At 42.3% G+C, this 10861-nt stretch overlaps 3 protein-coding genes across 6 annotated transcripts; all 3 read right to left on the reverse strand.

Annotated features, from left to right (window-relative positions):
• Positions 1–129: 129 nt before the first annotated feature.
• Positions 130–4474, reverse strand: mcoln3a (mucolipin TRP cation channel 3a). 2 transcript variants are annotated; one of them, XM_088395698.1, is made up of 13 exons: positions 4322–4474; positions 3558–3825; positions 3322–3489; positions 3103–3256; positions 2542–2623; positions 2375–2471; positions 2207–2306; positions 2017–2129; positions 1596–1745; positions 1241–1342; positions 1039–1161; positions 767–973; positions 130–680 (listed from the first exon to the last, which is right to left on the reverse strand). In XM_088395698.1, the coding sequence occupies exons 2-13, from the start codon at positions 3783–3785 to the stop codon at positions 468–470; spliced, it is 1737 nt and encodes a 578-aa protein (XP_088251824.1). In that variant the 5' UTR covers positions 3786–3825; positions 4322–4474; the 3' UTR covers positions 130–467. The 2 variants fall into 2 exon arrangements, with proteins under 2 accessions (XP_088251824.1, XP_088251823.1); XM_088395697.1 differs by having other exon boundaries at positions 130–623; positions 4322–4473.
• A 132-nt stretch (positions 4475–4606) lies between these two features.
• Positions 4607–8710, reverse strand: LOC148387799 (protein THEM6-like). 2 transcript variants are annotated; one of them, XM_088395702.1, is made up of 3 exons: positions 8420–8710; positions 6396–6900; positions 4607–6247 (listed from the first exon to the last, which is right to left on the reverse strand). In XM_088395702.1, the coding sequence occupies exons 1-3, from the start codon at positions 8464–8466 to the stop codon at positions 6137–6139; spliced, it is 663 nt and encodes a 220-aa protein (XP_088251828.1). In that variant the 5' UTR covers positions 8467–8710; the 3' UTR covers positions 4607–6136. The 2 variants fall into 2 exon arrangements, with proteins under 2 accessions (XP_088251828.1, XP_088251830.1); XM_088395704.1 differs by lacking the exon at positions 8420–8710 and adding an exon at positions 7900–8365.
• A 123-nt stretch (positions 8711–8833) lies between these two features.
• Positions 8834–10848, reverse strand: LOC148387800 (protein THEM6-like). Of its 2 annotated transcripts, none has more exons than XM_088395705.1 (3): positions 10622–10848; positions 9498–10000; positions 8834–9432 (listed from the first exon to the last, which is right to left on the reverse strand). In XM_088395705.1, exons 2-3 carry the CDS (start codon positions 9996–9998, stop codon positions 9325–9327), a joined length of 609 nt encoding a protein of 202 aa, XP_088251831.1. In that variant the 5' UTR covers positions 9999–10000; positions 10622–10848; the 3' UTR covers positions 8834–9324. The 2 variants fall into 2 exon arrangements, with proteins under 2 accessions (XP_088251831.1, XP_088251832.1); XM_088395706.1 differs by lacking the exon at positions 10622–10848 and adding an exon at positions 10562–10585.
• Between the last annotated feature and the right edge of the window lie 13 nt (positions 10849–10861).

Below are 10861 nucleotides of genomic sequence, written 5' to 3' on the forward strand. Positions count from 1 at the left end.
GTGGCAGCTCGTTATCGCCATCGTCTCCCCCAGAATGAGACCTCTTCGTTGCACTGAAAAAAAAGAATACCAAGTTGTCATGTTTTATATATTTCAAATTTCAATAGTTGGAAAAAAATTGTTAACTCATTTAAAGTAAGCTTTAATTTGCAGTAGTGCGAACTAAAACGTCATTTCAGGTGAAGGGAACAAAAGTCTACACACCCCTGTTTGACTGGCAGGTTTTTTGCTCCATGAACCGGTTGTTATAATTTTCGACTCCTCTAGATGGCAATCTCTGTTCAACAATTGACTAAAAGTGCACTGACTTGTCATTTTTTAAACCATTTTATTCAAACCGACAGTGCCATAGGTTAACGAATTACTGGAAGAATTTAATTTAAACATTATAGTTTCACACAATAAAAAACGACGTTCTTCAATTTGATTCCAAAACAGAATGATTCTAAGAAAATTAGCAACAGAAGTCAAATCTTCTTCCTGCAGCCACAGCAAAAACAGGACAAGAGGCAGGAAGAAAGTGGCTCCTCGTCCGTTTGGTAGCGTCCAGACTCGGGCTCGTCTCTGCACTCGGCTATGAAGGCCTGGAGCTGGGACACGGGCACTTTTTCTTGCTGATGATGCTGCAACAGTTTGAAAATCAGGTTGGGCTCATTTGAACGCAGCATGCAGGTTGGAACCTCCAAAGCGAAAGTAAAAATTAAACCAACTCGGAAGCCATCTAAATTTAGAGGTTCCATTGTTATTTCCATGGCAGCGGTCTGACCTTGATAGTCTCGTAGGTGTCGGTGATGAGAGCGATGAAGAGGCTGAGCACCATGTAGATGAAGAGAGAGATGAAAGAGTAGAGGTAGAGGCGACTGAAGAGCCACACCATGTAGCCATTATCGGGCATCTTCAGGAAGGTCGCGTACATGTCGTCGCCGTTGATCAGCGAGAAGAGACATTCGGTCACTTTGTCGAAGGTCCGGAACTGATGACAAAATTGTTGGACATTTTTAATTGAAGTAAGTGAAGGGACGTGACTCGAGGGCATACTTTGTCGTGGTACGGCCCAAGGACAATCCAGCCGCAGAAACAGTAACCGAGGTAGATCATGGCTGCGCAACAGCAGAATCGGATCACGTTTGGGAAAGCCGCTCTCAAAGTCAAGATTAGGATCTATTAAAAATCAATCAATCAATCAATAAGTAAGTAATAATGATAAACCACTCTCTTCACACAAGATTATCGCACTTACATTGTATTTCTTGAAGAAACCGAGGTACCGGATCACGCCCACCCACACCATCATGGTTGCTGTTCCCAGCAAGATGCTGCACTCGTCATAACTGGTCATGAACTGAAAAGAAAAAAGAAAAAATCTGTGTCAAAAGATTTCTGGATCGACACCATAGTGCCATGAATACGTTGGAAATTAAATACACACCATCACATGAGTCATTTTCGGCCATAATCGTACAATTTAATCGGTCGTCCGATTAATGGGTCAGACCTTTGCAGCCATCAACTAAGTGGTTCTAAACACATATTCATTGATTTTTCAGCAGTCCTGCTCACTAACACATAAAAGTATACCATGAACAAAAACACACCTTTGTCTGTATTCCGATCTTCAAAGTCGAACCCACGATGGTCAGAGTGTCGCTGACAATGATGAGGATGTACCAGCCATTCACAAACTCCAAGCGGTCGGACATAGTCACAATTTTATTGTAGTATGCGTGGAAGAATGTGTTGAACTCCTGCAGGGGGATATGCACATACAATCACGAGACTATGATGATGGTAAAGACCTGCAGAAAAATGTTTGTGAAAACAACAAAATGGCCCATTGGATTTTGGAACACGTAAAGATTGGTATATTACAATTAATGTAAAGTGAAAGTGTTGTTTAAACCAAGGCACATGACAGACATTTGTCATAAAATCAAACCCAGGAACTTTTTGGACTTGTTTCGGGGCTCCTTTTTTGGTTAGCAACAGCAGAGTTTCAATAGGATCAACATTACTCACAAACTGGAGCTGGATGCCGTTGACGACGGAACGTACGCAGAGGATCAGCGAGGTGAAGCAAGCGAGGATGACCACGGAATCGAAGAAGAGCAGGAGGTAGTCGTTTTTTCCAGCTATAATAGCAAAACACAGATTTGGGGTTAGAGTTGGCTGCGTTGAATTTCACAACAAAGATGAAATCTCATTTTACAAGTGCCCTCCACATTCCAGTCTCTGCATTCATTGATGGTGACGTCGTTTCCAACCGCCACTTTGATATTTCCGCTGTGGGCGTGATTATCGAACGTGATCTGCACCGAAATGTAAAACGGGTGAGTCGCCGCCATTTTGTTGTGCAATGGCGTCGGTGGAAGCTGACCCCCACGTGGAAGACGTAACAATCGGGAAGCTCGTGGTGCCTCACGGTCTGCAGGTTGATGGTTTTCAGGGTGAAGTAAACGTTGACTGACAGCAGCCTGGACGCAAGGAACGTACAACATGAGGAGGCCGGCAACTTAACACACTTATAGTTTGACTCTTAATCACCTTCTAAAGTCCAAAGAGAAGTTGAGGGGCGCGGCCAGACTGCCATTTTCCAATGACAGCACCGGGTAGATGGAAATGCATTCTGAGTATGAAAAGATTATCAGCTAAATGTGTTCCTCTGATAAACATCGGCTTCTACATGTTTTGCGGAAGATGCACTTTAATCCTCTTTGTGATTATTTTCCACTGGCGCTATGATTCAGACGGTAAAAATATAAAAGCATGACTCAATTGACTATATTTTGCTCTTCTTTAAAGTGAAACAAGACTCGTAGCATTAGTAAAAGCACGATCTCTCTACTGATACAAAATCAATGACAACATTTTCTCATCTGAAATGCTTATTCTTTCAGAAACTTGAGGAATTACCTGCAGTTATCGTAATTCAATCAAAAATCCAATCAAAATTGGCCTTTAAAAAATTCATATTGGTGGGAGTCCTGTTTGCTGAAACTATGACGGAATATCCACCTCTAAAAGAATACAAAAATTCCAAATCCCCTATTTCCCAACAACATTACATTATAATATATTTTTTGAAACAGTGTCATAAATTGTTACCAGTTTCAACGTGCGGATCAATGTAGAAGGTCTCGTTTCCGGGGTCGATGTTGCTGTTCCGGTAAAACTCTTGGCAGACCAACAGTGGGGTGTACTCTCCATCAATCTTCTCATAAGCCAGATTACCTACCGTCAGGTTTTGGAGATTGATGTACTGCGAGAGGAGAATGTCAATCAAAACTGAAACTTTGTCAACGCACAAAGTTTCACTCAGTTTACCCTGTTGATGATGTAGTCGATGTGCTCAAACACGTCTGTTTTGGTGTGCAAAACGTGACCTCCGAGATGGCGGTCCTTGTATCCTTTCAGGAAGAGATGTCGGAATGCCATCAGGTTGTCATCTTTGAAAGTGACCATCATCTCATTGCTCAGTCCGAATGAGACCAGCTGAAAGAGAATGCGATAAAGTTAAGGAAATGTTCTGTGATTCATCAGAAGCAGTCTAGATGATCCACCTGGGCGGTGATGAGGGCAATTTTTAATATTTGGAGCATCAACTTCCACGGCTTACGGCCTCGAGCTTTGTACTTCTGGCAAGGGTTCATGAAGAAGTACTTGAGCCTGCGCCTCAGGTCCTCCACCACCCTGGGGTCCATGTTGGGGGTGCGAAGACTCCATCTGCAGTGGCCGTTGGCTCTCCTGTTCTCCGAGCGGCCAGGCAAAAGGGGCTCCGATTCCTCCATGGCACCGATCACAATGAGACACTGCGAACGCTTCAATGCGCTTCAGACACAACGCAACTTCAAGTTAGTGAATGGCTCCATCATTCCAGTCATTCTGATGTTTATCAAACTGGTTTTCCTACATGACCTTTCACCAGTTTTATGAGACAACAAAATTCAATTAATTATGTTTTTAAATTTTAAAAGAATATTTTCATTCAGCGTAATAGATTTGTGGTGCGCAATATGGTGATAAATTGATTTTTTTTTTTTTTTTAAAGTGCATCGCAAATACTAAATATGACAGTAGTCATCTAGATTACTGATATTCAACACTTTGCCTATTAATACTACATAAATATAATTTAAATAGTAGTAATATAATAAGTGTAAATAAATACAATGTACAACATGCTGCACAACAGAACAAGAAAAAATAATTTAAAAATCACTTATGCTGACACATCTAGATACTATGATCATACTATGATATTAAAAAATGGAGGGTAAATACACAATAATGATAACACTAGTATAAATAATAATATTGGACTTACCTATCACATGTGGCTGTGCATTGATGGTGCTGCTTACACGACAGTATGCTCCACGACGGTGACTTTCATACTTCTGTGTCATGTTCAGCTTTTCCAGTTATGGAATTTCCAAACACCATTTTGAAAAAAGAAAAAAAAAAAAAAAAAAAAAAAAGAAGCAGCCGCCCAACCATAGAACACCGGGCAATGCCTGCCAATCTTTAGGCTTAATCCTATATTTTAAAGAGATAACAAACCACATTGTGACATTTGAGCATTAGCAAAATAAATGATGAGTCCAAGAGCTTTTGTTTGTCTTGTTTTATTGTCTAATATTTTTGAGTAGACATACATATAAGGAATACCTCAGCCTGATATGGCCACAACATTTAATAAACGCCTCCTCTATGTTGTTAATCTGAGGCACTCTGTCTTCCCAACATTGTAACAACAAGCATGACTACTTGTCCATAGGTGTGAATAAGAGTGTGATTGGCTGGTGACCGATTTACAGTGTACTCCGCCTCTCTTGTAAAAAATAAAATAAAATAAATACATGCTAAGAGGAGAATCGTACATTATATCGCAATCGTAAAATTTCTCTCGCAATTAGATTTCATTCAGCCCTAATTTCGATTGTATTCATTTGAAAATGCCATTAGATACAACCAACATACTTTTATTGTACAGTCAAACCTCGGTTTTCGACCACAATCCGTTCCAGAAGGCGGTTCGAGAAGTGAATCGGTCAAATTCCGAATCTATTTTTCCCATTACAAATAATTTTTTAAGCATTTTTTCATTTGTGCATTTTTGTCCGATCGCGCAACTGCACCACGCTGGTCGCATTATTGTGAGAGAGCCGTCGCTGAAATTTAGAAAATATTTTTAATGCCCTGATGTACTAATGCCCAAATTTTAAGTGGACCTCAGTGCGCAGGGAGCTTAATTTGGTCCGATTGCGCAACCGCAGCGCGCCGGGCGCTCACTGTCGCATTGCTTTAAGAGCGTCTTTGTGTTTTAAGATGGCTTTACTGCTCCCACTTGCTTTCTTTGGAGGCATGATTAGGGGTGAATATAATCCTCAAAGTAACGAAAATACAATAACGAACGGAGTCAGTCGGCATCCGGGCCGCGCGCTCAGGTTTTCTCGGGTCCTTTCGGCTCATCTCGCGAGGTTCGGCCTCCGAATTTTGTTCGACAACCGAAGCAAATAAAAAAAATCTCGAATTTTTCGTTCGAATTCCGATGTGTTCGAGAACCGGGACGTTCGACAGCCGAGGTTTGACTGTACATGGCTTCATTCCATAAATAATTTAAGATAAACCTAACAAGTCAACGAGTGACTGTCATCAATCAGTCCATTCATAACATAAATAACAATCAAATATCTCAATGTTAATAATCATATTTTGGTCAGAAGATGAAGTGCAAGGTTTATAAATAAATTATATTATCTGCGTACTGCATTGTCATTCAAAGTTGCCTGCAACATTACATTAGCAGTTTTAAATACCACCCATCAAAACAGCAAATGATCCCTTTATGATAAAATATTGACGTTTCTCTATGGGAAGCTTTTTTTGTGCAATTTTTTTCTATCAAGTACTGGACAACCAACTCCTCAGAAGTGTGCACACATTCTCCTGTCTTGGCAGGAGATCAAGTTGCTTCCGCATGCCCGTGTGAACGTATCGCTCACTTTCACGATCATATCTCCATAGTACATCATATACGGCAGAAAAAATAATACTCGTCACAAACTGGGAAAGGGAAATATCATGAGGCCTGGGATGGCCCTCTACCGTGTTTGTATTGCTAACGATATGCATGCCTTCATTCGTCCTTCTTCTGCACCAGTCCACTCTCGGCCCTCAGGGCTTGGCTGTTGGCTGAAATGAAGTTGATCCAGTGCTTCACATCCTCGCCCAGCAGAGGACATTGGATCTGGTGACACACAAAACACGAGACTTGAGCAAACAACAACCATGACACGTGCACTTGCTCATTTTCATTCGATCTAAATGTATTGAGCTCGTTATACATGCCCATACTGTTCCAACAGTTTCAGTGTGGCCCACAACGTGTCACTCACCTTCTTTTTGCAGACAAACTCAACAATCTCCTCAGGGCTGCTGTGCACCACATTCTGCCTGCAGAGCAACACAGCAGACACAAAGCCGTCCTTCTTGGACACGAAGCGCTGCTCCAGGTAGAAGGCCTTGTCGTCCCAGCCCAGCACTCTGGTGCGGATCTCAAACGTCTCGGCAAACCCCAAGGAACGCCGGTAGCGGATGGTGGAGGCCCCGATCACCATCTTGGCCCCCATCCTGCACAAGGCCATGAAGAGCCCATTGCGCATGTAGTGGTGGAAACGGGCAAAGTCACACTCGCGCAGGTAGCGCGAGTTGTTCATGTGGCCCTTGTAGTCCACGTCATGGGGGAGGACCACGCCGTCGACCCGTTGCTCTGCCAGCACATCATGTATGCGTGGCTGGAACAAGGATTGGATCATCACTTGCACTGCCCGCAGGAAATACCACACGTCCACAGTGCAGAAGAGCACCAGGAGGCCTAGCAGCAGCAACAGCAGCATGTCTCTGAATGGACAAAAAAAAAAAAACACAAACAAAACAGAAAAATGACGGATGGGATAATAGAAACATTGGCAACCCAACGTTTTTTAATATTGTAAACAAACATGCATGGCGAGTGGCGACTTAATTCGACAATGGCCGCTGTGCTGGACTCACCTTAACAGCACAGACTTCCATATGACTATTCATGTAGCCTTTGTAGTCCATTTTCATATTCATATCTAAGTCCGTGCTTTATGGAGAGGACCAACGACTGGTCTAAACTGCAGTGTTCACACAGGTGACAAATATTGAATTGAATTTATTCGTTTCATTATAGTAAAGAATATTCAAATGCAAAAGAGCCCGTTTTTTTATTTGTGCAAACTCTTTTCCATATGCATTTACATGCCCTTCTGCAAACCGGTTCAATAAAAAAGATGCACATATATTATCCTTAATAAAATGGCATTTTTTGTCAAACATGTTTAAAAAATGGGCGTTCCTAAGTGGCCTCCTGGAACACTGACGGAAATTGCGTCACACTCAGTCGTTTAAGTTCCCCATCCCTATAATAAAATTAATGAGAAATGATCAACATAAAAAAAATAGATTTTCACAAAAGTCTGTAAATTGTACAATTGCACATCTATATTCCTGCAAATTGACAAATATTAGAAATTTTAAATATCCAAGAATGGCATCAACGAATACTCAAATTGTACGCCACTTGCTATCTTTTGGATCTAACTCCTGCAACAGTGATGCTTTATTAACGTAGACGAACGTGTCACTGCTCGCTTAAAAATTTAAAGCCATTCAGTTCAACCTTGAGAGGACATATAGCACCAGTCCGATGCTCTGGCTTTGGATAGTTAGCTGCCTAGCTTGGCTGAGCTGAACTGCATCGGCGATCGCGACTCCCCCCTGCTAATCCGTAATAAAGCATATGCTGCGGAAATGTTCCGATTTTAGTCTTCACCGGCTTCTCCTTTGATCATTTTAAGGCATCAAACGACTCACCGTGAGATGCTAAGGGAGCACTACCATCTGCTGCGATGAGCCCAAGAAACCGGTACTGCTCGAGGGTACAGCCAGCGTATCCGCATGAGTTCCGGGTTTGTGACGTCACGAGACAAGGCAGGAACTAAATTGGTTCCGCACTTGCATTACCCAATTGCAATTTTATTTTTATTTGTTCTTTAATTCATCAAATACGACTGCTACTTGTTATGTTCTAGCGCTTGTACATGAAATTGTGTTCGCGTCATTAAAAACAAAAAAATCGCTTCCTCATTTTCCACCAATCACACACCACTCTTGCGTGGTACTCCTTCATGGGCCTTTCGGAATTTAGATACGACAACGTATCTTTTTGAGCTGACTGGTTACAATGTTCAATTTCAAACATAACCTTTTGTCCCATAAGTTAATATTTAAATCTGCCACAAACACAAATCCAACCCTTTAGCCCCCTTTGCCTGGCCCAGACCAGAAACATTGAGCGCGGTTTAATTTCTTTTTTTTTTTAATTATTACTCACTTTTTAGCCTCTTCCATGATGTAAACCCTTTCTCCGAAGGCGCCCATTACGATGACAACACGTGAATGTTTCTCAAATTACGTGATGTCCTTAAACTAGCGTCTTCGAGGACTACCTATCTGCATTCCTTACTGAGGAGTTGGCGACTTTGTAATATAACACGTAGATGTGATAACTTTGATTTCATGCTGGTGAACTAATACCCCTTAAAGATAAAAGTAAATTGTCATTTCATAGTACGTAATGGCTCAGGCCGTAATCATTCACCTTATAAGGTTAAACGATGATGTCATCCGTGTTGTGGCTTACACATACTACAGTACTTCTAAAAATGACACACTTCTTAATTTCTTTTCTCCCTCCCATTTTAACCATCAACTGTCTTGATTTGAGCTTTGAATAATTGTACTCAGATGCAAAAAGGCAACTTTAATTCACAGATTGATAAATTATTCTCATGACAAAAATAACAAATAGTGATTTCCCCATATTATCACAGATTAGCATTCACAAATTGATTTTTTTGTACTTAGGCCAAAGTAATCAAAGTATTACGTTGGCATTGCCTGGTGTTATCTTGATGTTGCTGTTTGGTTGAAGTAATTCCAGGGTTTTTCTTCACGGACCTTGAATGCCTTGTGTTGTCGAAAGTGAAACAAGGAATGTTCCTGCTTATGTGCTTTGTTTGTAACTACAGAATATAGCCTTCATGTAGCATGATCGTGTACATGCTAGATGCATGATATCTGGTTTGCTGTCATCTTGTAGCATCTATCCATATTTTTTTTGTGCAACCCTTTCTAGAGGGACGTCAATTATTCACAGATTTTTGCTATTCATGGCAGGCCCTGGTACCTGTCCTTCATGAATCGCGGGGGTTCCCTAATAACCTCTAATGTCTCTGCTTATTTGTCTTTCTCCATGAGTCCGCTCTCTGCTCTGAGGTGCTGACTGCTGGTTGAGATGAAGTTGATCCAGTGCTGGAGGTCCTCTGGGAATTCGGGACGCTCCACCTGAAGGGACCAACGCCCAAGTTAAATCCTTCTGAATCGGACAAATGATCCTGTTGACGTCTTACCTTCCGCTTGCAAAGATACTGCATGATGCTGTCCGGGCTACTACGTAGGACAGTCTGCTTGCAGTACATGACGGCGCACACAAGCTCATCTTTGCTCGACACGAACCTCTGCTCCAGGAAGAAGGCTTTGTCGTCCCATGTCACCACCCGACTCCGCAGCTCGTACGGCTCACCGATATAAAGTGGACGGCGGTAGCGGATAGTGGTCGCCCCCACCACCATGGAGGCCTTGAGGGCCCGAAGTGCCTTGAAGACGCCGTTGCGTATGTACAGCGAGAAGCGGGCGAAGTCGCACTCACGCAGGTAGCGGGCGTTGTTCATGTGACACATGTCGATGTCGCGTGGGGCCACCCGGCCCGTCATGACCTGCTCGCCCGTCACATCGCGCACAGGAGGCTGCAGCCAGGCGCGGATGACCACGGCAGCCGCTCGCACGAAGTACCACACGTCCAGGGTGCAGAAGAGAGCCAGCAAGGCGGCAAGCAGTAGTAGCAACCACATCTCTTTGGAGGTCAAAGCGGGTCCATGTGATGATGAGCAATAAAAAAAAAAGAAAATTGAGTTTTGAGATAGCCCAACCAGAGTCTAGACCTAAAAGCAATTGGAGTGACCGGAAGGGGGACTTGTGAGAGATTTCTTCAGTCTGACACATTTGAGCGGTTTTTATCCCCCCCACACACATATAAAAACTAGTGCCCTTTGAGGTCATTTCTAAATATTTGGTGGCCATATTAAGAAAATTGATCAGAAACACGCGTGCGTGATGAAATATTTAATTTAAAAAAAAAATCTGAGGAACAGATTCGTGTATTTTTACTTATGCGTATGAGGTCTAAGTAATACTGATGATTAAGAGCTAAATAAATAAACTCAAGTTGTCTCATGAAGAATTTAGCTATTAGCTTATGCGTAGAATAAAATGACATGCTGGAAGGGAAAACGGGTCTTGCAAGACGAACAAGTGTACTTTATGCACAGTTCGAATTTCAAGCAAAGCATATCTCAATGTGCCAAATACGCCACACGAGACCTACATATGTTTTCAATACAACAGCTTCAACTACCTACGAACTCGCTAACTCTGGAGGGAGCAGCACGAAGACAAACTTGAAGAAGAAACTCACCTGGGTGTCTTTGGTGGAGCGCAACCTTAGAAAGTCATACTTTTGGGGGAGTAAACAATCAGTGTTCAGATACTCGGGCAACTTCCGATGGTACCTTTCAAAACAAAAGCCATCAACAAACTGACGTTGAGAGAAAGCGCCGAGAAACGACAACAAAGTAGGAAAAATTCACCGATGGTGGTTGAAAATATTCTCGATTAAGGCTATGACATATTGAGCGTTTGATGTTGTGATTGAGTG

The sequence above is a fragment of the Syngnathus floridae genome, chromosome 14, assembly GCF_059516105.1.
Source record: "Syngnathus floridae isolate MCC-2025c chromosome 14, RoL_Sflo_1.0, whole genome shotgun sequence".
Lineage (NCBI taxonomy): Eukaryota > Metazoa > Chordata > Actinopteri > Syngnathiformes > Syngnathidae > Syngnathus > Syngnathus floridae.